Here is a 25718-nt window from a genome sequence, read left to right as displayed (position 1 = left end):
AATGAACCAACACCATGTTATGGTGGTTGCCTCTTTTTTCCTCCCAGTCATGGATAATAGCAACAAAACACATTTTGGGGATTACAAACATCTAGCATTTGTATTCTTACCTGCTTTACATATAAACTGCTTGCATATGAGCTAAACATATAAGATTTAAAAATCTTTATATCCAGTAGGTGAAACTGACACTAAAATATGTGCTTTATTATGAAAAGCCTAGTGCATCTCCAAAATATGATTGCATGTAGCTTCCAGCTTCCATTATAAAATCCTATTTAAAACTCCCCCACATCATTAACCCATCAAACCCAAAGAAAAGCAGTTTGTCCAAGATTGCTATATTTACTCTAAGGTAAATGTTTCAGAGAAAACTGGCCAAACTGTCTTTGCATTACACGTCTTTTTTTAATACCCTGATTTGAAACTACTAACTTCTGTCTCCATGTTCCTCAAAAATAGTTTGTCACTATTTCTTATGACTTTCCTTAAGGTTAAATTTGTGCACCAGATATACACCTGTACCGCGATATAACGCGACCCGCTATAACACGAATTTGGATATAACGCGGTAAAGCAGTGCTCTGGGGGGGCGGGGCTGCACACTCCGGTAGATCAAAGCAAGTTCGATGTAACACGGCTTCACCTATAACGTGGTAAGATTTTTTTGGCTCCCGAGGACAGCGTTATATCGAGGTAGAGGTGTTCTTTAAAAAAAATAGGTTGTAATTGAAGCAATGTTACTTAATGATTTTTGCTGTAGTTAGCTCTGAGGCCTCATCCTACCCCTTTTGAAATCAATGAGGAGTTTGCCGCTCGCTTTCGTGGGAGCAGCACTGATCATGGTAGACTTGGTTCTCTACTGCTTTGCACTTTATGTACTGATTTTACATTTACACAAAGTGTGCGTGGGGGGTGGGGGAAGAGAAAACACTGTTCTGATTTGGTACTTTCCTTGTATACTTTGCCACATATGGAATAGAAGTTTGAGTGTATAGGCTTGAGTTCAGTGCATGGATGCACAGTTTTAATTCCATGCCCGTCTATTTATATCATGTAGGCGTGCTGTTTTTCCTGCAGTGATTGGAAAAAAGGTGTGTGCTTTTCCTTCTTCCATCCTGACTTTCTGCAGGGTATCAAGGGTTGCAGCAATAAAGGGAAGCTAGTGGTCACACAAGTGCAGTAAATGGAAACTATATAAAAACTTTGTTTTTTACAGGAACTATATGCAAAATGTCTTCTCGATGGAGCTGGGTGATGAATGCTTTATATATTTCCCTGAGTGTTTGCTCTCTTGGAGGTAAGTCTAAATGAAAATGTTGGACAGGTCATGGACTTATTAGAGCAGCTAGCTGTTGCTAATGATGATTATGTTGCAGTAGTGCCTAGTGGTCCCAATGAGGAATTAGGGCACCATTGTGCTAGCTATTTGTAGAAACAAATAATCCAAAGAGACAGAGTTCTCACTCAATTATGGCTACTGGCATTGATGTCCTTTTAGCCAGCTGATCTCAAAAAAACAAATTAAAATTAGTTCCAGGTACTGCACCTGAAGCTCTGTGGTCACATTTTCCTATGGTCTCTCCCTTGTTGCTGTGGGAAGAGCAAAGCAAAAGGCAGAAATTGACTATACAGAGGCAGCACTGGAACAGATTAGACACAGTGCTGTCAAATGCACAGAGTTAATAAACTGGAAAAATAGATGTTTCTTAAAACTGCCAATTATCGCAGCCTTCTTTAACATATAACATTCTAGGTAAAACATTCATACATATAGAATTCCTCACCTTAAATTACACATCTAAGAATGAAATAAAGGAGAGATTGAGCATTAGTTTTTGGAGGCACTTTCTTCTCTGAATTATACCTCTTAAAGGGTGCAGTCTGAAAGTACTTTTATCCCAAAAGATACGGTGTTCTTCCCCATTTATGATTTTTGTCTCTTTTTTTTGCACCACCATCTTCTGTCTGATGGATAACAGATGCTGTTATTGATTAGATTAATTCTTTTATTTTTTGTCTCATACTGTAATTTTCTGTTTCCATGTCTGCTTTGTTTTTCACCTGTTATTCTTTCTTTCCTTTGTCCTCCTGTTTTCACTCTGTCCCTGTTCTCCCACCTTCCTACTTTGCAGACACAAATTTTGTGTTTTCTTTATCTCCCAAAAAACCAGCCTCTAATGCAGGAATGCTGTCCTGCGTAGTTGGCTACACTACTGCAGCACCTCTGAGTGCTTTGCTTCCTACTTTGCCCACATGCTTCCAGCAAAGGAAGGTAAAGCTGCAGACTGGGCCACTAGATGTGACATAGTGGTTCTCAGGCAGGCTGGCTCACTCATAACCACCGCTTCCTCTTCAGGAAAATCGAGAGTGATACCCCAGTACATCTCTTCAGTGGGATAATTTATGTGGTGTCATTCATGGATGCTAAGTAGCAACTTTAAATCTGTAATTCTTAGACTAGTGATCTATTAATTTATGCTTAATTTGCATACTGAATACCTGAACAGATTAAAAAAAGTGGGTTTGTAACTCATTCCCCCTTTAGTATCTGAGGCCTACGATAGTATATGTAATCAATAAATCATGTGCTGGTTGTGGTAATTCTTACATTGTTTCTGCATTTCAGTATCCAGATTGTACTTTTCTCTCTCTTCAGTAGAGATCTTAATTATTTTAGGCTCACAATTGTGAGAGTCATGAAGCGTTCCCTTCAAAAGAAGGGAATTAATGTGAGTCAACAGAAAATGCCACATTGAGTGATTGCACATGTCAATTCCACTGTCGGTGTGCGCATTCCAGTGCAGGATTGTCAGTTTTTCCCTTTAGCAGTGCCCATCGGGGTGGCATGAGTGTCGTCTGGTGCCTCACGTACTGCATGCCGGCATTAAGGGCAGAGCCACCCACAGCCTCCCATGATGGTTGTTGGAGCTCCCTTTCCTTGAATCTGCAAGTCTTCAGTTGAATTTGTAAATAGTACACGTTGTATAGTTAGTGTAGTTTTAGTAGTTAGTTGATTAGTGTTTTAAAAAAAATTGTTGTTTTGGTTACCAGGCCTGTTACCAGCGAGATGCCTCACTCTCTGGGTATCAAGGTAAGGTAATGCTTAATAGCGACCTTCACCCCAGCTGCTTTAAGTGCTTGGGGAAGGCTAACATGAGTGACCAATGTGGCATTTGTAAGGGCTTTAAGCCCCATTACAAAAGACAGGGCAACTAGATTGAAATATCTGCTTCTAGAATTGGCACTACATCCTCTTATCTGAGACATCTACTTACGTCCGAGTACCAAGCACCTTGGCGTCGCTCCATAGCATGCCTCCAGTGTTACTAGTACTACAGGGCAGATTGGCATTACTGATACCAAAGAAGAGGCATAAGAAACTGGACTCTGTACCGGGATCATTGAAAGAGGTGAAGAGGTCAAGCTGTTCTAAGGAATCATGAGGGCATTCAAAGCGGACACGTTCCCCAGAGTACACCTCTAAGTGCTGGAGTTTGATTCTAGAGCCCAGTACAGGTCTGCAAGACTGGCTCCTGAAACACCCTCGTTGAGATTACCTCACTGTTTTCCCAGTACCATCTGCTCCTGAAACAATTGAGGCTGCAAGAGAGTTGTTCAAGCTCTTGGTGCTACTGTCACCAGCAGTTCAAAAGACTTGCCTGGCACCCAAGGTACTGATGTCAGTGACTTCGCCTCTGCACTGCACAGTTCTAGCTGATTCACCCATCAGGGTATCGATTAAAGTGGTACCGTTTAGGGGAAAGCCACAGATGATATCCCCAGTTCCCCTTCAGAGTCTGAACCTTCTTCACTGGTATTGATGGGTACAGCACTACTTTGGCTGCAGGAAGTCATTATCTTCACTGGACTCTGAAGAAGTGTGTCCCAACCTATCTGATCCCACTGTTGGGTTATACCACCTACCGGCCCTGATTTCAGACTCAGTACTAGTAAGGGGGTTATTGAAAGGACCCTGGGACCATGCACCTTTGGGAACCAAGGCCATAACAGTGGCCCTTTTGGAACAGGTGGGAGTTCACTTCCCCCCCCACCCACCAGTCAAGAGCATCCCTGCAGCTACCTCAGCTGGGTCTATCTACTGGCTGTCTAGCATCAATGCTGCAAGCACCCTAGGGTCAGTGCCAAGCCTGGCACTGAACAGATTTGAGATCCCTCTCATGAGCAGCCACAAGAGGAGCAGGAACTGGACCAGCGCTCAGTACCATAGGCATCCTCTTCGTCATCCCCCAATGAAGCAGTTGTAAGTGAGCTTCAGACTTTTATGTTGGAGCCTCTTGTACTCAGTTTTTCAAAGACAAAGTGGCCCTATGGTGGTATCCAAAATTTATGTCAAAAGTTGTTTTGCAGTTTCACTTTAACCAAGTGATTTACTTGCCAATAATCTTTCCTAAACTATATTTGAATTCACATGAACAACTTCTTCAGATGTTGGAGGTCAGACGATGTCTGGCATTTTTCTTAGAGGGGACAAATCCTTTTTCAGGTCTCTCCTCAACTTTTGTCTCCTATGAAGGGTCAGGCAATCTCTTTGCAGACTGCTTTCAAATGGCTCCTGCATTACCATGGCATATGAAGTATCTTAGTCTGTGCCCCACAGACATTACAGTCTCATTTGAGATCCCAAGCAACATTGACTGCATTACTCACCAATATTTCAATATTGGACATTTGCAGGTCTGCGATATGGTCTTCAGTACATGCTTTTACCAAACATTATGCTGTTTCCGCAGCATCTCTATCAGATGCAAATTTTGGCAAGGCAGTTTTAAAGTCATTGTTGAAATGGACTCTGAGCCCCACCTCCTACAAGTACTGCTTGTGAGTCACTTGAATGAAATACACATCTGCAGCCATTCGAAGAAGGAAAGATAGTTCTGTAACTGTTCTTCAAGATGTGGGTCCAGACATGTATTCCCCAACCCATCCTCCATTCCCCCACCCCTGCATCAGTGTCTTTGCCCTTGATGTTCAGTGCAAAGGAACCGAGAAGAGTGCTGCTCTTAAATAGCCTGGGGAGGGGCTAATGTCCACAGGGCACAAGCGCTGACCCTATGGATATGGCTAGGCAAAGTTCTTTGGCTTCAGTGTACTGGGCGCACACATTCCGTAGTGGAATACGTGTCTGCATCCACATCCCAAAGACCAGCAGTTACAGAATAGGCAAAATAGGTAACTGTTTTTTTGTGATTAGTTGCATGAAGTCCACTGCCTTCCTAGTGAGAAATATAGATGACCTGCATATGCCCCATGATTGGGCTTTGCTAGCTGGTCACCAGTTGACTGACTCAGAAAAACAAAAGTTCTTTTGTTTGGTTCATTACATGTCCAGGGGAATTAAGTATGGCAAATAACTGCTCAGTGGGAATCTAAACAGATATGGATTGTATTCATGATTTTAATGAATATATATTCCATTCATTTCAATATACTATATCAGGGTGGGCAATAATTTTCTCAGGGGGCCACTCCATGGATCTTGGTAAGTTGTCATGGGCCGTACATTTCTACTATATTAATGGAGGGAGTGCGGGGTCTGGGAGGGAGCTTGGATGCAGGAGGGAGGGAGTTTGGGTGCAGTAGGAGGTTCTGACCTGGGGCAGGAGTTTGGGGTGTGGGAGGTGATGCAAGGTGCAGGCTCAGTCTGGGAGGCACTTACCACAGGTGGCTCCCGGCTGGCAGCGCAGCAGGGCTCAGGCAGGCTGAGGGGCAGCGGGTGTCCATGTGCTGCCTGCGCCCACAAGCACCGCCCCTGCAAGGAAACCAGCCAATGGGAGCTGTGAGGATGGTGCTGGGGCAGCACATGGAGCTGCCTCCCCCACCACCAGGGGCATGCAGAGACGTGTCAGCAGCAGCCGGCCGCTTCCGGGAGCAGCGTGGGGCCACAGCAGGCAGGCAGCCTGCCTGAGCGCCCCACTGCACCGCAGGACTTTTAGCAGCCTAGATTCAGAGAACACGAGGGGGCAGAGAAGGCCTGACAGAAATGTTAGTCATGGCTGTATTTTGCCCACTCCTGTGCTAAATAGAGATTCATTAAAAGAAGAGAAAAATAACTCCTGAATTTCCTAAAAATATGATTGTTGTGGTAATTGCTGCTCAAGCAACTTTTCGGGGGTGGGGGGGACTGAATAATTTCAGAAGTCACGTTTTTGATAGAGCACCTTTTAAAATAGTATATACAGAATTTTTATAATGGGTATTTTTGTTGTTGTTTACAAAGGTCTTTCCAGCAGTGGGGAGAGGATGAGTGTAGGAGAAAAAACAAAGATAATTAAGCATCCTATCTTTAATCTCATTTTCTCTGTCTCTGTCATTTCAGTTCCAGTTCTTCTGTTGTTACTGGTAACATTCTCTTGCAATACCCGAGGAAGAGTATGCACACGAACTTCCCCTAAATCAGTGCACGAGTGATTTGCTCGTGCTAGTGCATTAGACAAAAAATACACTGTATTGTGCAAGTCAAGTGTAACTGTCTATACACATATACTGCCAGGTGCACAAAATAGTCTCCACAAATATTTTTCCTAATCTTTCAGTAGCAGTAGTGTTAAAGATTATTTGTAACAATAGTAATACAAAGATTTCATATGGAAATGTGATATTTCAAATTGATTTTATACCTTTTAGTTTCAGGTGGACTTGTACAGTCATGTGGTTACATTATCCCAGAGTCTCCAGTGTTGACCCTTGGCTCCAATTTTACAGCATTGTGCATTCTCAATGAGAGTTGTCTTGACTTTGGCAATATACATGCCAATCAGATTATTTGGAAAATCAAAAATTCTGTAGTGCCTAAAGAACAATACCGTGTAATAAACAGAACTGTGTCCAGTGTCACATTTAGTGACACCTCTACTTTAGCTACTCCTCTGACATGCAACGTTTTAGCAGATGGACAGATTGAGCAGAATATCTATGGAATTGCAGTTATACTGGGCCGTAAGTAGCTTTTTATTCCTCTTTTTCTTCATTGGACATTATAAATTTCCCATTAAATGTTTATGTACAGAGAGATACTGTATAATGTTGGCAAGTTTCCATTTTCTTTTCTGCCTTGTAGAAAATGTTTTTCAAGGACATTTTGGTGTATCCTCTTAACCCTTCTTCCTCTGGAACAATTGTACAAAAAATCTCCCAAAGCTAAACACACAGAACAAATGAAAGTACTTTGAAAAAGATGATCCACAAAGCAGAAAATACATTAAGTATTTCATATATGTAAAAGGGTACCAAGTGAACTGCACATGCATGAAGCTCTGTGAAGAAAATGTGAACGTGTCACAATGAAAATGGTATCTCTTAGAAATCATTGAGCTGATGAAGGGCTTGATAGAAAGAATGTGGTTCTTGAAGAGTCTTATTTTTCTAAAGCATATTTTTAGTGATTGTGTCTCATTCTCACAATATCTGTTTGGGTTTTAACTTATTTTTTTTCTTTTTAATAATGTTCATAAAACTTCATGTTCAGTTTCTGATGGCGTTATCAACTGACGTGCTCTTCATCATGTTCACAGCTGTCAAAATTGCATATTATCATTGGAATGCAGTAGTTGTAGAAAGAAAGTATTCTTCGGAAATTATATTGCAACACCACAAATAGCAATCCTCTGGAAGTTAGTGGTAGGAGACTAGAATATTTCTAACATATATAAATGAGAAATCCAACTCCAAGGTTACTTAACTCAGCCATGCGCGGAGTACCATGTTGTCTGTCTTAGTACTTGCAACATGATGAAGAACAAAATGTAGTGCAGAAAACGCATGCTTAGGCCCCAAGCAATAAAAATATCTGGAGATTAGGTGTGGGCTCTCTATATTGGGATGAATTTTACCCATTTTTACCCATTCTGCACATGGTATCTTGTGTATGTGAGAGAACCTATCTATAGTAATAAGCCATTATGATCTGTTAACATCTTCATAGCTTAAACTCCTGAAATATTATCAATACTACAGCAATGTGTGGTCTCTTATTTCTTTTCCTTCACAAACCGATCTGCTGTCTCACTACTCCCGTTGCTGCCTTCCATTCCAGTGCATTCTGTGCTAGCCTTCTAAGCCTTGCCCTGTTCCAAATTTCATTCCATCCCCAAATCAGATGCTTTCTGTTCAGTGATGACTCCTACCACTACAGACTTTTTTTTCAAGGCATCTATGCATTATACTTCACTAGATCTTCTCTATCTCCTAATATCTAGCATTTACTAAATGCAGCAGTAAATAAATTGTTTCCCATTTTAACTAAATTACTCTTGCAACTGTGTATTCATCGCTGCTTTCATTGGAATCAAATGTATGTGCACATAAATTACATATAGTAACTTTTTTCATACAGTGCCCCCAGAGAAGCCTGAAAATTTGAGTTGCATTGTGCATCAGATGTCAAAAACTAAATTTATCATGACTTGTACCTGGAATCCTGGAAGAGATACATTCCTAGCCACTGATTTCCGTTTAAAATCTCAATGGTAAGTATCTTGTCTAAGCTTTATAAAAGGCAGGTGTATCCCATCTTAATCATTTTTAGCGTTTTGCATGTAGGCTAAATAAAACTGTTCCAATACTTGTTAAACTTTTTAAAAGAATATATTTTTGTTAGACTGTAAATCTAGACTTTTGAGGCTGCTGTAGCCTGTTTCAGGGTAAAACATTTGACAACTCAAGTTTGTCCTACAGTTTAAGATTTTAAACTTAAGCAAATAAAATGATTTTTCTCCAAGACCGAGAAAGTGCAGGGAAGAGAGTCTTGTACAGATCTCATTGGTATTAAGCTATTGTACAGCTTGAACCAGATTCTGCATCAGTTATGGGTATTTCTGTGACAAGCATCGCTGTAACTGATGCTGAACAGGTAAATAAATCTGAATGGTGATAGTCCAGTGGCTTATGTTCTTTACCCTTGAAGATAGCTTTTTTTTTTTTTTTTTTTTTTGGATGTCTGCTTTTTTTAAATTATTATTATTAACCTTGATTCTGATTATGGTGGGAAAGCTGTGAGCTGCTCAAATTGCTTCTACTCTCCCACTGGTGTTACTTCAGTCTTGCTTAGGTTCAGTTTCAACCAGCCAATTGCTTTGCATCCAGGAGTTGGTATCTCTTTTAATTGTAACTAAACTTCTCAAGGTAGGCAATGGTAATATCTGTTCAAAATTAGATGAAAGCTGGGTGGTGTGGGTGTCGTCAATGAATTGTTCGCTACAGGGTCCATTGCATGTCTCAACCTCTTCAGGAGATCTCATGTAGGTTGCTGGGGTGGATGCAAGACTCCCCAGCTGATCAGTTTTAGGGAAGAGGAATAGATTCCCATCCCAATTCTGAGTAGCTTTTGAAAAGAATTGAAGCCATTGTGGTTATGTGTTGTCTACTGCAGCTGTGTCTTGTAAGCAAGTCAGTGACACCTTGTTGCTGTGTTGAAAGCTGCAGAGAGGTAAAGCAGTGCAAGCACTGAAGTTTTATGGCAATGAATATACACCATAGGTCATCCATTAGAGCTTCTAATATTGTCTGGAGCTTGGGTCCCTTTCATGTTATACCTATCACTTTACCTGAAGGAAGAGGTCTCTGTAGCTCAAAAGTTTGTTTCCTTTACCAACAGAAATTGGTTCAATAAAAGATATCATCTCATCCACCTTATCACTTTACAAAAAAGTTATGTATTTTAATTCCATAACTAAGGATGGGTTGGGCTTCTTGTTAAGGCATGGGACTTGGATTTGAGAGACTAGTGTTCTGGTCCCAGCTTTGCTGCAGATTTACTGTATGATATGGGCTAGATTCATTCCTTTTTAAAGCACTTTGAGATCTTTGGATAGAAAGTGCTTCGTATAAATGCAAACCACTGCTTTATTTTTACCTTGCTTTTTCTTTAACTCTCAATTTAGGCCACTAGAAACCTTGTCTGACTGCGAACCACAAGGTGTAAATAACTCTTGTGACATTTCCAATGTTCAGTTTTTTGTCAACCTGGAGGTCTGGGTGGAAGCTAACAATGCCCTTGGGAAGGCTGAATCTGAGCACATTGATTTTGATCCTGTGGACATTGGTAACTATATACTTTAATTAAGATACTGAAGTACTGAAGAATTGCAATAGAACTAATTGTTACTGCTCTGAATGTTGTTGAACTAGAGTGTAGATGCTGTTTCTATATTGTAAAATACTTCAAGCTGTTGGCAACAGTAGTGCTCAGAAAAGTAGTATACTATGGACTAGATCCTGAGCAGTGCTGGGCAGAGGTCTTGATGTGAAAGGTGATTCTGATTTTTCTCTCCCCACCTCACTCCAGATTGGGGGGGGATGGGACGGGACGGGGAGAGAAGCAGCCTGCTACCCAGCCAGTTTCTAATGTAAAGTGTAGCAACCAATTGCACCTATCAATTCCCACCCCAAAAAAGCCTTTTGGCAGCCAGTTATTACCAGAGTAGAGTCATGTCTTCACTGGGACTGGAGGGGTGCCATAGGAACCATTATAGTATAGTCCCCTAGGCAGGGGTAGTACTACTCCAGCTATGTTTATGCAGCTGTAAGAAGGACTAGAATCTGGCCTTTTATTTCTGAAAGGTGGAAAATTATAGCCCTCATTGTTCAGCTTTTCCGCAATACATTATCTCCTCCAAAGAAAGAGCACTCTCCAGGCATCTGGTACTGTCAGTGTGTAGTCTAGAGCAGGGGCGGACAAACTTTTTGGCCTGAGGGCTGCATTGAGTTTCTGAAATTGTATGGAGGGCTGGTTAGGGGAGGCTGTGCCTCCCCAAACAGCCAGGCGTGTCCCAGCCTTCCCCCTCCTGCCCCTCCATCCGACCGCTGGCCACCGCCACACTTCTTGCTCCCTGACGGGGGCCCCATCCAACCCCCCCGTTCCCTGATGCTCCCCCCACTCCCTGTCCCCTGACTGCCCCCCCAGAACCACTGCCCACATTCAACCCCCCTGTTCCACGCCCTCTGACCGTCCCAACCCCTATTCACACTCCCGACCACCACCCCAAACTCCCCTGCCATCTATCCAACCTCCCCGTTCTCTGCCCCCTTACCGTGCTGTGTGGAGCACCGGTGGCTGGCGGTGCTACAGCTGTATTGCCCGGCTGGCGCCAGCCACACCACCGCACAGCACGGAGCACTGGGTCAGGTCCCAGCTCTGCAACTGCGCTGCCCCAGGAGCTCACAGTCCCGCCGCCCAGAGCATTCTGCCGGCGGCGCAGTGAGCTGAGGCTGCGGGGGAGGGGAGACAGCAGGGTAGGGGCTGGGGGGTAGCCTCTCGGGCCAGGAACTCAGGGGCCGGGCAGGAGGCTCACGTGGGCCAGATGTGGCCCGTGGGCTGTAGTTTGCCCACCTCTGGTCTAGATAATAGAAAAGAGAAATGAACTTGTAAACCAATAAAAATATGCCAGGTATATTAAATACCATACTTCATGCTATACATATGAATTAAACAGTACAGCACTTGGATAATTCAGTACTTTCTCATTCTCTTCTAGTGAAACCTCTACCTCCACACAACTTAGCAGTCAATTCAGGAGAACTACCCACTGTCTTGAAACTGTCATGGGAGAACCAAATTTCACTTGTTGAGATGGAGCTGAAATTTATTATTCGATACAGGATCAGTGACAGCCCAGACTGGATGGAGGTAACCTTATTTTAAATGTTTTAGTGACCTCTTGTGCACTCTGCCACATTAATCCAGAGTCTCCATACACCATCCATGTGCAGCCGAAGCTCATCCGTTGCTTCAATGCCCTTCGTTGGTACTATATAAGCCATGCTTTCCTCAGTGTATTGCTACCTCCAGAAGTACTGCTTTACTGCACGACATAAATTATTTTTCTTCAGTGATGTTTATTTTGGGGTGTGGGGGGTGTTCTGTCCCGTTATGTATTGATACCTATGACTGCTGATAGCCTTTCTCTCATTTAGTTCGCTTCTTTACTGCTCTTGGGAAGGGACTCTCAGTGGTTTCTTAGCTCTGAGCCTGAGCAAACCTTTGAGGAGAAAGAGGCAAGTATAGACAAGAAGGTGACCTCCCCCCCCTTTTACAAACATTTCATTGTCACCTGACAAGGCAGTAATGCCACTATCACTGGCTGATGACTTTAGGCTATTCCAGTAATGAAGTGATGAAGCAAGTCACTGGCACCTTGCAAATTTCCCTGGAAGAAGTCCAGTATTCCCATTGCAAGCTCCTGGACATATTGCACACCTCTGCCTCAGCCTGGTGGTACTGCCAATTAATAAAGCCCTCCTAGAGTCAGCCAAGAACAGCTGGCAAACTCCAGTAACAGCCCACCACCACTACCCCCACTACATGCAAGCAGGTTGCTAGAATCCCTGGCTGGGACATGGTATCTTTTGAGTTTTTATTCTCTCACCCAGCACCAAATTCTCTGGTTGTGGATGCAGTCGATGAAAGGAGCAAGCAACATATTCGGAAACCTCCCTTTATAAGAAGGACCAGAAACGTCTGGACCTTTTTGGTCGTAGGTGTTACTCGGCAGCAACATTACAGTTTACAGTTCAGGATAGCTAATCACAAAGTGCTGATTTCGAAATATGACTACCTGAACTATGAGTAGTTCAATGCTTTATTGACCATTTGCCAAAGAAACATCGAGAACAGTACATCGCCATAATAATGGAGGGTCAGTTCTTGGCAAAAACGCTGCAGTTTTCTCTCGATGCAACAGACACTTCAACCTGGTCTGTTTCCACCACAGTAGTGATGACGTGAGCTTCTTGGCTTCATTTGTCTGGGTTTCCACAAGAGACACAATCCCCAGTGGAATATTTACCTTTTGATGGCAGATGCTTTTCGCAGATTCCACAGACTACTCACTTCATACCCTGAAGGACTCTGTGACAATACTTCAGTCTTTAGGGTTATACACACCTGTACAAAAGAGGACGTTTAGCAGGTCTCAGTCAGCACAAAGATTCTGCTCTGCTCAATTTTCTGCCTACCATAGGCCACCAGAAAAACCAGCTAAGAGGTCAAGATTTTCAAAGAAAAATCCTGAGGCTGCCTTGACTGCTTCATCCTAGTCTCCAGCGTTGTCCAAACACCAGTTTTGTTTGGACAACAAGCGTCCAGGCCACCCAATGACCAGGTTTTCACAGCTGCATGACACAACTCCCCTTCCTCATTTTGGGCACCTCCTGTCTCTCTTTCATCAAGCATGGGAGGCTATAACATTGGACAAATGGATATTGGAGGCCATTACTTTGGGTTATGCTATCCAATTTACCTCCAACCTGCCCTTTCACTCTCTTTCTCTGTCCCTCTTCAAGAACCCTTTATATATTTTCTCCTTTATTTTAAATGTTTTTTTCTCACAACAATAGGAAATGAACAGCATTTTTAAAGAACAAAAAAATGATGGGTACGACCACTAAAAACTAGTTGGGAGATTTGGCAACTGATCTAGTGTCTGAAACTATTTAACTCACTTTTTAAAAATTTACTAGAGTTCAGGTTGTGCGATCCCTTAGGCTATATCTGTGCTACCACTTTTGTCGATATAACTTGTTGCTCAGGAGTGTGAAAAAATGCGCCCCTGAGCGACATAAGTTAGCGCTGACCACACTCGCGCATCTGTCAGTGTATGTCGCTACAGCTGCGCCACTGTAAAATCACTAGTGTAGACATGGCCTCAGATGATGTGAATGAAACAATCTGTGGTCATTTTCACTTTCAGGTATTCACAGTGCTAGTCTACCTTGCAATATTTTTCAGATGCTTTCTTTCAGAACTTCTACCCTCATTAGAAATCTTTCCACAACACTTCTGTTGAGTTTAATGTGTGTGTGTGTGTGTGTGTGTGTGTGTGTGTGAATGTGTGTGTGTGTGTGAATGTGTGTGTGTGTGTGTGAATGTGTGTGAGAGAGAGAGAATTTGGTTTGTCAGTCTCTAACCACACATTTCTAATTGCCTCCATCTTGTTGGATGATATCCATTGACAATTGCAGTAGGAAAATCTAAAAGTTCTTGGCCACCAACATTAAGGACTGATGGAATTTGATTCAGGCTAATTACTTATGATGCTCTGAATGAAGATAAATAACCAGGTTTACAGTGTGGAATGTGTCATTAGAGCATTCACTAAAGATGCATACATTGAACACAGGATTAATTTGTGACTTTGGTCCTGGTATTTTATGTGTTGTGCTTGTTTTTCCAGTATGTCTCATTAGACATGTATGAACTGGTGCTCTGTAAATGTACTTTTGTCTGGAGAATGTTTGACTTTTATATTTAGTTTAGTTTGCAGGTTTATTTCATAATTAAATATTCTGACAATAGACCCTTCGTCCTGTCATCTGCCGCAAGGGTGTTCTAAAAAATCATGGCAGTCATAGCTGCCTACCTCTGTTGTCTAGGACCAAGTGCCTTTTTCTACCTTGATGACTGGCATCGCTAGGGTCAGTCATTTCAGAAGATGTGGTCGGCAGTTCAAACAACAACTTCATTCTGAAGTCTAGGCCTGCAAATAAATATAGAAATAGATCTTAACCCCCCCCCCCCCCCCCCACAAATTCTCTTTATAGGAGCATTTCTGGATTTGATAATGGAGAAAATTTATCTCCCTCTTGACAGGTTCTTGCTCTAAAGGACCTTATCCAAAGAGTGCAGCTCAGCCCTCAAGTTCCAGCAAGGACATGCAACAGCTGGGACACATGGCATCTTGCATTTTTTGTTACACAAAACACCAGGTTGCACCTTTTGATGTCTCCAGGGGTAGCTCAGAACAGTTTCTGTACCCAACAAGCACAGTCTGAACAAGCAGGTATCTGTAGCCAGTCAAATCCTACAGTCATTCACCTCGTGGAATAATCTATCCAAGGTTTGTGTAGGAATCCCATTCAGCCAGAATCCCTCTATGGTCATGTTAACATTGGACACTTTCCTCTTGAGATGGGTCCTCTCGCAGTCCAGGACAGATGGCCTCAAGAAGAACAGAACTTGCACATAAGTCTGTTGGAGTTAAGAGCGATTAGAAATGCTTGTCTTCATTTTCTTCCGTTACTCAAAAACAAGTCCATTTGGATCATGACAGACAATGTAGCTTGCATGTATTATCGGTCATCAGCGTGGAGCATATTGCCCCTTGCTCTGCGCCAAACCGATAAATCTTTAGAAATTGGTACATAGCCAATCAGATAGTCAGTCATCTTGGCTTCTTACCTCCTGGATATACAATACACCATGGCAAATGATCTCAGCAGATATTTCTCCTTAAATTATGAATGGGAGTTGGACTCTCAAGTCCTCAATGAAATATTCCTAGCTTGAAGATTTCCAGAGGCTAGCCTTCTTTTTGCCATGGTCCCAACACAAAGTGCAGGAAATTCTGTTCCAGAGGGTAACTGAATCCCTAGTCTCCAGGATATGCTTTTCTCATTAAATGAGCAAAACGGGTTTTGGTTTTTTTTCTTTTTCCCCTTGTCCTCCAACTCCATTACTCTTAAAGGTCTTTATGAATATCAGACAGGACCAAGCCGAGGTCATTTTGATTGCACCAACATGGCCAAGATAAGTTTGGTTTCCTTACCTCATCAAACTTGACTCTTATTGTCCATGGCAACTCCTGATCAAACCTTGACTGCTGTCTCAGGATGCAGGTCACATGCTTGACACCAGTCTGAACATTCTGCAACTGCAGGCACGGTTCCTTAGTGGTTTCTGGGACTAAAAGCTGCAAGTTCGTTGGAAGTACAAAATAGCAGAAAAGAATCTACAAGACATACTTTAGAAGTGACGAAGATATAATCTTTGGTGTAACCAGCACCATCTTTCTCATACCAGGTTGTCTCTTTCCACAATCTTGGATTACCCATTGGCGTTGAAAACTTCAGGCCTTTGTATGAGTTCCATCAAGGTTCATTTAGCAGCAATAACAGCATTCCATGTGCCAGAAGAAGGTTTCTCGATTTCTTTCGCTTCTCTGACCACAATGCAATTCCTAACAAGCCTTTTGAATCTCTCTCGACAGATTAGAGCCCCTATGCTGCTTTGGGATCTCAACCTGGTTCTTAACAATCTCATGAAACAGCCCTTTGAGCCATTTGTTACGTGCTTGTTGCTACATCTGACTATGAACAAAACCTTTTTGGTGGCCATCACTTGTGCTCGAAGGGTTGGGAAGGCTGGAGGTTCCAATGGCAGGCCCGTTGGAACTGTGTTCTCCAAGGAGAAGGTATCATTACAATCCCATCCAAAGATTTTACCTAAGGTTTCTTCTGAGTTCCACATTAAGCAAACTGTTCACTTTCCCGTTTGTTTTTTTTTCTTGAGCCGAATCAATCTACGTAGGAGTCTGTCTTTCATACGCTAGATGTTAAGGGGCATTAGTATTTTATTTGGACAGAACTAGGCCCATAGACTTTGTCTGTTGCGGAGAGGTCTAAGGGAGCATCTGTCTCCACTCAGAAATTTCTAAATGGATCTCTCATTATTGCCTGTTTATGGTTTCACTGAGGCTCCACCTCCTCATAGATTTGATTGTGCACTCTTCTAGATAATTCTGTCTGCAGCCCTATTCCAGTTGCTGAAATCTACAAGCTGCAAAATAGCTCTCAGTGCACACTTTTTTTGACCATTGTGCCTTAGTTCATGCTGCAAGATCAGATGCTGCAGTAGGCAACACAGTTCTTTCTTCAGTGATAGACTGATCCAAAACTCCCCCCTTCTTAAGGGGTTACTTCTAGGGAGTCACCTAAAGTGGAGTATCCACAGGTACACTTTACTCAAAGAAGAAGAGGTTATGCACCTTGTGCAGCAACTGGAGTTCTTTGGGATGTATGTCCATGTGGGTGCTCCACAAACTACCCTCCTCCCTTCTTCTCCGGAGCTGCCTCTGTGGGGCTTCGCAGTAGAGAGAGAACTGAGGGCAGTTCAGCTGCGCAGCCCTATGTAGCCTCAGCATGGGGCACAAAGATGGGTAGGGCACATGCAGAAGCTGAATGGGCACTGCTACCAAAAATCTCCAATCAAAGGTGCAGGACGTCATGCGCACCCTAAAGTGGAGAACCCACAGGGGGACACATCTCGAAGACAGTTACTGCACAGGGTGATTTATTTCATCGTACTGAGGCGGAGAGGTTAATTTCTTTTCCTCTAAGTAATTTCAGCTAGAAGACTAAACCACTTATGAACACTTTGAGAAGTCTTCTCTCAGGTGTTCTAATGGTCTTATTCTGAACTCTCAAGGTGTTAATTCTATGTGCTTGATAAATTTAGCCACTTTTGTTGCCATGTGAGGGATTTGCTATGACAAATGTGACTGAAAGTTATAATAGCAGGAGATTATATTCATAGGGTAGATGTGACTTTTATTTATCTGGAGGTCTGGGCCTATCATCATATTATTCTGAGGATTGTATTTCCAGGATGAAATACAAACTTGTTTAATTTTGTTTGCCACTGCTACAGTATGAATAATAAAATGTGTATATGACAATTCTGAGGCACTTACAGAAAGGTCTTTACCTACTACATTTCTAAATCTTAACTAAAACACACACAATATGTAGTGTAAAGGTTGGATTAGTGTGAGTTTAGAATGGCCACATTTAATCACATTGGCAAAGCTTATGAGTGAGTTATGAAGAGTCATCTTAAACAAACAGGAATTAAAACCTTTATAGTTCTTCACATTGATCTTTCTCTGCATGTATATGACATGAATCTTGTTTGCTAGTAATTTTTTGATGTCTCTGCTTGTAAAAACTTGTATACTAATGTGAGTCTACTGTGCAGACTTTAGAGGGAGAAAACATTTGTGTTTTTTCTTTTTAGTGCCAATTTCTGTGTAAAATTCTAAAAATAGTTTTTATGGAAAATTGTGGTGTCGTGATTTAAGGTCAAATATATCCTAAATCAACATGACTAAACCGTAAATGCTTTACATCATCAGGAACAGGGTGATTTCTAGCTCTTAAACTGGATAAATTAGGGGTTCATAACATGGATGGCTTGCAGTATATTGGACATTAAGGTTGTGATTGGGCCAGAGCAAATATTCCTACCTCTGAACCTGGGACCAGAATAATCTTAAACGGTGGGAGGGGGAACTGCATGTATGAGAAGGCAGGGATGGGATTTCTGCAGTAGGTGTTTTTAGAATATTACAATGAAAAATGTGAATTACTTAAAAACTATTCAGAAATTTTGGCATAATAAAAATAATCCTGCATGAGATGGATTATAATACAAGTGAAGTGCAAAATACATACAGCTGTTCATATGGACGACATGACCCTGTATGTATATATTCTGCACCAAAAAAATTATATATATTCCACTCTGATTGAGAAATGAAGCTCCTGGAAGTCAAAGAATGCAGAGTTAATGACTGAAGTTTCAGGACTTGATTCGGTGCTGTGCTAAATCAGTAATCCAAGGCACAGGGCTCCTAGTGTTAGAAAGTCTATTCAGAAGAGGATTGTAATGGTACACTGGTTTAACTGATCTTGCTGGATAGCTAGTAACATTTTTAAAGACCTCTTTTTACCTTTTGCAGGTTCCTCCTGAAGATACAGCTTCACCCAGAACTTCATTCACTGTTCAGTCCCTTAAGCCTTATACAAAGTATGTGTTTTCACTTCGTTGTATGAAGAAAGATGGGTTGGGCTACTGGAGTGACTGGAGTAAAGAAAAGAGTGGGGTCACATCTGAAGCTAGTAAGTAGTATTTGATATTAATGTTTATTTTTCTACAGAATTAACTATTGTGATACTCCAAAATATATTAGATGTTGGGCTGTGGTTGCTTGCAATGTTGCCCTTTTAGCAGGTATTGATCTTGCTGGGAAAGATTTAAGTGGGTTCTGCTGACTTGGTCACATGACTAATTACCCCTTGTGGCCAATGGCTCTCAAGAATAGTGGGAATAACTTTATTGAAGGGATCTAGGATGTGGACTGAGTAGTAGGCCTAAAGTGGTAACCCTAGAGGGAGCCAAGCCTGGGGAAAAGGCTTGAGTTGAACTCTATCTTCATTCCCTTGTTGTTAAAGCCAAGCCCTAAGAACAGGGTCAGGTTTTAACAATACAGTGTTCAGTGCAATACAATGTTAAATACAGTACAATGTAAAGGTGCAATTAAAGCAGCACTTTGGTGCTATCCTTTTTGTGTTACAAGTCTGGAAGCACCTTAGTTTTGGTAGGTGTTATGGCTTGACTTGCGTGGAATTCTTAGCAGAGGTTAATTATCCCTGGCAATCTTCTCTTTGAGGGGGAGTATAGTGGATGTAAGTTTATAATGCTAAAAGTGTATTCCACCTTCAAGCTGGTTACACTTGCCTGATTTTTAAGGGTTAAAAGAAAGCAAATGTGTATAATTTGACATACTATTGTCCAGCAATATTGGCAGCAGTCTTGCTAATTGATGGGAGATGATAGGCTTCTTTTGCACATTCGCTGCTGAAATGGTACAGTGGGGATTACAAAACTCTCTTGCTTACCACATTCACTTGTCACTCCTCTATGCTAATTGGTCTATACTGGCAGTGACATGAATGTAATATGTGTTGGTGGTTTCCAATAGAACCAAATCTCTGCTTCTCCCATAAGAAGATGGAATGATCATGATGGTCCCTTCTGACCTTAAAGTCTATGAATGGCAATATTTGTGTGGTATTTTTTTAATGATCAAAGGTTTATACTCCATTTTTTCCAGAAACTTTCCAAATTACTAACAGTTGTCCAAATGTTCACTTACCACATAATGTAAAGCATAGAAGGGGAAAAATCTCCCCTGCCACCACAAATTGTTTCTCCTTAGTTTTGGTTCCACTCCACAAGAGGGGCGGAAAGTGGCTATTGTTGAGCCTCTACCTTGATGTTCTTGGAACCTTGCATAAACCATCAAATGCAGCAAAGCTGCCAAAAGTTCTAAATCATGATTGGTCTGTGGGTATTTTTATTAATCACTTTGATTTTTATTTTAAAACATTCGTAGGTGAGATTTCAGATTCCCAAGAATACAAGTGCCAGGAGAAATAGTATACAATCTAATAACAAGATTTAGAATATCCATTCAAAGATAATAGCCATATTTCTGTAGTGTTAGTAACCCCTGTGTGGAAAGTCTTCTAAAAGATTGAACGCATTCTCCTGGCTTACACACCAGGAAGGACACTGGCTCTACTCTAAGAAACCTTATTGTATTATTCCAGTTAACAATCTCTTTTTTTAGGAGAGGGGTAAGGTGGATGAGCTAATATCTTTTATTAGACCAACTTCTATTTGCCAGAACTTGGGAATGGGCAACAGGGCTGAATAATTTGATTACCTATTCTGTTCATTCCCTCTGAAGCACCTGGCATTGGCTACTGTTGGAAGATACTGGGCTAGATGGACCATTGGTCTGACTCAGTATGGCCATTGTTATGTTTTGTAGGTGTGAGAGAGAAGCTTTCAAGTTTACACAGAACTCTTCTTCAGGTCACCCACCTTGTCTCTCTCATATCCTGGGACCAACATGGCTATGACAACACTGCATACAATCTATTTTTTTTGTAACTATATGGAAGGGGATCCCAAAGAAATACTGAAACACACCATTATCTAGCTTGGATACACTTTTGTTAAAGAGATGCAGGAGACTAATGATATGCTAAAGTATAATGAGTTAAAGCCAATGAAGAAAATCTCTGTATCCCTCTTAAATTTTGTTTTTTTTTTTTTTTCATATCAGAACCATCTAAGGGACCACCTCTATGGAGGAAGATTGGCATATCTCACTCTCCAAACTTCTGGACTGTGCATCTGATATGGAAGGTAAGTAGTAGTATTACAAATGATTACCTGATTGCACAAGTCTTTAAGGCACAATAGAAAAAGTTTATAGGCACTCTTTAAAATCAGATTATTATTTTTTTTTTTTTTTGGTGTGGAAGTGAAACAATTTCTTCACCTCTAACAAAACTTGAATATATAATCAGAATAATCCATGTTTTATGATGATCTATTGCATTCTCTAAGCTTATTATGTTGTGTAACGAAAATAGTTTTTTCATGAATATTTACATATGCATTGGAGTGTGGATAGAAAAAATAGCTATCATCTGTCTTACTGTATTGGAACTAAGTTAAATTCTGTAAATATTAGGTATAACCAGTGTACAGAGAATTCTTTCTAGTTAAGGGATATTCTGACTCCCAGCCCAGAGACCATAATTTGCCTGCTTACTGGAGACAGTTTCTGTAAAATACAAGCTTTCATTAAAAAAGAAAAGTATCATCCCAGTGTGACCATGTCATAGCCTGAAACAGCTGTGAGAGGTGTGATTTGACCTTCTGAATGTAACTGGTGCATAAACTAAAGACCATGGTGTTAGCTACAATACTGTCATCTGCAAGAGATTATCTTCCTTATTTGGATTAATCAGTCCAAATTTGAGAAACTTACGGACAAGGTAGACCCAAGTTCTCCTTTTTAACACTTATCTGTTAGCTCTGTCTGGAAAAAGGAGGTGGGAAAAGCTCTTCTGATGCTCCATTATCTTCTCTATGGCACAATTACCTAACATCTGCAAAGGGGGTGTGTTAACTTGCCTCAACAAGAGGATTTAGAACTGAAATTTGCTGATTTCTTATCTCTATTTAGAGAACATATGTGGTGATGTCGGAGAAGGAAGAGGATTGCTTAGGGTTCTCAGGTAGCTGAGAAGAGGGAATATTACAAATAATGTAGAGACAGAAGTGTCTTTTTTCCTTTTTCTGACTAATAATAATATCTAGCTCATATATAGCGCATTTAAGGGAAACCTATTTAATGTCATTTTGTATTCCAGTTAAAGCCTGAGGCCCAATCCTGCAAGCCTTTTTCACGTGTGTAAGGATTTTTGGTGAGAGAGAGGTTTATGGGATTGGACGCTTGGTTTCTGTTGTCACACTTTTTTCATTATTGTCTAGAAATATCACATGCACAGAGCAGAGAAAATCAAACTTTTTAAGACTAAGTAAAGAAAATAATCTTTATTTTTGGAAGGCACAGGTGATAGAGGTCAACATCAATAAGACATGAAATAAAACTAAACCACTTTTTAACAGGAATTGGATCGTTCTGAAGCCAATGGAATAATCTTAAGATACGAAGTGACTGTCAGAGCAAGACCTCCTCTATCACGTGCGTCTGAAAAATACAGTGTTAATAGCACAAACCTGACTTTAAATTTAACAAATGGAACATATGATGTGACAGTAACTGCTCATAACAGGATTGGTGGATCTCCCCCATCGGTTTTGCTTATTCCAGCAAGTAACTCAAAAGGTTAGTTTCTTTCTTGATTTTTAAGAAATCAAATGTATTTGTAATTATAAAAACAGGAAAGTCTGCCAAATAAGAATTCTCCCCAAAAAAAAAAAAAAATCTCAACTCTTGAGATGTTATCTTTAATGAGTTCACTTAAGTCTCATAATAGCAATACAATACTAGAAGAGCCTCAGTTTTCTTTCTTTGTATTTAAACTACCACTGTATTTATAAACTGTGAGAATAAATGTGAACACTCTTTATTATAGGTCTCTTCAAATTGGGGATTCTCTATCTCTTTCACAGTGTGGCCGCATCTTGATTGACCACAAATCAATCTCCCTTCCCCATAGTGATTGTGCAGACTACTTCCTCTCCAGTTCACTACTGCATAACATCCCCTGTGCTAACTGTCATAATATTAAATTATTCGTGTATTTTTAGCCATATATAATGTGATAAGCTTTTTGTTTTTAGTGGAAAAGTTTAACCCTTCCATTTCATGCTCCACTCCCATCCATTCTGTTTCTCTTTCTCTGTTTGCCTTTCCACATCATTCTGTGCTACATGATCACGTGGGTCACAGCAGTCACGGATTCCGTGACTACTTCTGCTTCAGCTGTAATATTCCCTCTTCTCAGCTTCCCTATAACCTGGGGCTACTTACTAGTTGATATTTGGAAAGTGCTTTTGAATTTTGAAATTGTTCTTATTCTACCAAGAAATAGCAGATTAATTTAGATCTCTAATGTATTTTCAGAAAAACATTGATTTCTCAATGTCTTTTCTCATATGTGCATAGAATCGTAGAAATGTAGGACTGGAAGGGACCTTGATGGGTCATCTAGTCCAGTCCCCTGCACTGTTGCAGGACTAAGTATTATCTAGATAAGTGGTTCTCAGATTTACTTGATCGCTTTGTGCTTTCTTTGTCTGTAGTTTTTTAAGCCCCACTCCCACAAGTACGCCACCCAGCTCTGAAGGCAGAGTGCAGAGCAGTGGTTGCTGGCCGGGCGCCCAGCTCAGATGCCAACTCTGCACCAGCAGCAGCACAGAAGTAAGGGTGGTAGTGTGAAAAGTGATATCACTTTTTTTGCAGCAGACTTAGCACCCTGTTGTCACCTTTACTTGTGTGCTGCTGCTGCCCCGGGGCTGACAGCCAGAGCCCCACCACCTCCAGCTTGAGGGATTGGACGGAAGAAGGAAGGCGATCCCGAGCCTGGGTTGCCTCCCAGTGAGGAAATGGGTGGGGGGAAGAAGGAGAGCCTTGGCAGCAGGGCTCCACGTGTGCGCGGCCCTTCTACAGGAGCCCCAGCCACTCAGGGCTGATGGCCAGAGCTCTTTTTAAAAAAAAAAAAAAAAAAAAAGCCCCCCACACACATCTCCCTTGACACATTCCCAAGCCTCCCTTTGGAGGCCTGCCCTATTGTTTGAGAACCTCTGATCTAGATAATCTCTGATAGCTATTTGTCTAACCTATTCTTTAAAACCTCCAATGACCGAGATTCCACAACCTCAGTAGGGAATTTGTTCCAGTGCTTAACTTACCCTTGCAGATAGGCAGTTTTTCTTAATGTTTAATCTAAATCTCCCTTGCTGCAATTTAAGCCCGTTACTGCTTGTCCTGGCCTCATTGGATAAGGAGAACAATTTTACATATTTGAAAAGAGGAAGGTGATAAAGATTGTTAATGACTGTTATCGTGTCCACCTCACTCTTCCCTTTCTGACTAAACAAACCCAGTTTTTTCAATCTTTCCTAGAAGCTCACATTTTCTAGACCTTTAAGCACTTTTATTACTCTCCTCTGGACTTTCTCCAATTAGTCTACATTTTTCTCAAAGTGTGGTGTCCAGAATTGGACACAGTACTCCAGTTTCAGAGGGGTAGCCGTGTTAGTCTAAATCTGTAAAAAGCAACAGAGGGTCCTGTGGCACCTTTAGGACTAACAGAAGTATTGGGAGCATAAGCTTTCGTGGGTAAGAACCTCACTTCTTCAGATGCAAGTAATGGAAATTTCCAGAGGCAGGTATAAATCAGTATGGAGATAACAAGGTTAGTTCAATCAGGGAGGGTGAGGTGCTCTGCTAGCAGCTGAGGTGTGAACACCAAGGGAGGAGAAACTGCTTCTGTAGTTGGATAGCCATTCACAGTCTTTGTTTAATCCTGATCTGATGGTGTCAAATTTGCAAATGAACTGGAGCTCAGCAGTTTCTCTTTGGAGTCTGGTCCTGAAGTTTTTTTGCTGTAAGATGGCTACCTTTACATCTGCTATTGTGTGGCCAGGGAGGTTGAAGTGTTCTCCTACAGGTTTTTGTATATTGCCATTCCTGATATCTGACTTGTGTCCATTTATCCTTTTACGTAGTGACTGTCCAGTTTGGCCAATGTACATAGCAGAGGGGCATTGCTGGCACATAATGGCATATATAACATTGGTGGACGTGCAGGTGAATGAGCCGGTGATGTTGTAGTTGGTTGGTTAGGTCCTGTGATGGTGTTGCTGGTGTAGCTATGTGGGCAGAGTTGGCATCGAGATTTGTTGCATGGGTTGGTTCCTGAGTTAGAGTTGTTATGGTGCGGTGCGTGGTTGCTGGTGAGAATATGCTTAAGGTTGGCGGGTTGTCTGTGGGCAAGGACTGGCCTGCCTCCCAAGGTCTGTGAAAGTGAGGGATCATTGTCCAGGATGGGTTGTAGATCACTGATGATGCGTTGGAGTGGTTTAAGCTGAGGACTGTAGGTGATGGCCAGTGGAGTTCTGTTGGTTTCTTTTTTGGGTCTGTCTTGTAGCAGGAGGCTTCTGGGTACACGTCTGGCTCTGTTGATTTGTTTCTTTATTTCCTTGTGTGGGTATCGTAGTTTTGAGAATGCTTGGTGAAGATCTTGTAGGTGTTGGTCTCTGTCTGAGGGGTTGGAGCAGATGCGGTTGTACCTCAGTGCTTGGCTGTAGACGATGGATCGTGTGGTGTGTCCGGGGTGGAAGCTGGAGGCATGAAGGTAGGCGTAGCGGTCGGTGGGTTTTCGATATAGGGTGGTGTTAACGTGGTCATCGCTTATTTGCACTGTGGTGTCTAGGAAGTGGACCTCCCGTGTAGATTGGTCCAGGCTGAGGTTGATGGTGGGGTGGAAGCTGTTGAAATCTGTTGCTTTTTACAGTACTCCAGTTGAGGCTGTATCTGTGCTGAGCTGAGCAGAAGAACTACTTCTCAAGTCTTGCTTACAATACTCCTGCTAATACATCCCAGAATGATGTTCACTTTTAATGCAACAGTGTTGACTGATATTTAGTTTGTGATCCACTGTAACCCTCAGATCCTTTTCTGCAGTACTAATTCCATATGCAGTGATTTCCCATCTGTGCAATTGATTATGCCTTCCTAAATGTAGTACTTTGCCTTTGTCCTTATTGAATTTCATCTTACTTATTTAGACCATTTCTCCAGTTTGTCAAG

General features: G+C 41.7%; 1 protein-coding gene across 3 annotated transcripts in view; it reads left to right on the top strand.

The window, feature by feature from the left end:
- IL6ST (interleukin 6 signal transducer) overlaps positions 1 to 25718 on the top strand; it is a 54646-nt gene that overhangs the window by 5427 nt on the left and 23501 nt on the right. For 2 of the 3 annotated variants that reach the window (XM_034773226.1, XM_034773228.1), the window contains 8 exons: positions 1220 to 1300; positions 6649 to 6960; positions 8357 to 8489; positions 9903 to 10063; positions 11496 to 11647; positions 18513 to 18693; positions 20709 to 20791; positions 22067 to 22286. In XM_034773226.1, coding sequence (XP_034629117.1) covers positions 1220 to 1300; positions 6649 to 6960; positions 8357 to 8489; positions 9903 to 10063; positions 11496 to 11647; positions 18513 to 18693; positions 20709 to 20791; positions 22067 to 22286 — 1323 coding nt within the window. The remainder of the gene's footprint in view (positions 1 to 1219; positions 1301 to 6648; positions 6961 to 8356; positions 8490 to 9902; positions 10064 to 11495; positions 11648 to 18512; positions 18694 to 20708; positions 20792 to 22066; positions 22287 to 25718) is intronic. The other variant, XM_034773227.1, reaches the window with a different exon arrangement.

Source organism: Trachemys scripta, chromosome 6, assembly GCF_013100865.1.
Source record: "Trachemys scripta elegans isolate TJP31775 chromosome 6, CAS_Tse_1.0, whole genome shotgun sequence".
In the NCBI taxonomy this organism is placed as follows: domain Eukaryota; kingdom Metazoa; phylum Chordata; order Testudines; family Emydidae; genus Trachemys; species Trachemys scripta.
The sequence above is the reverse complement of the archived record's forward strand: the minus strand, read 5'-3'. Positions and strand labels throughout refer to the sequence as shown.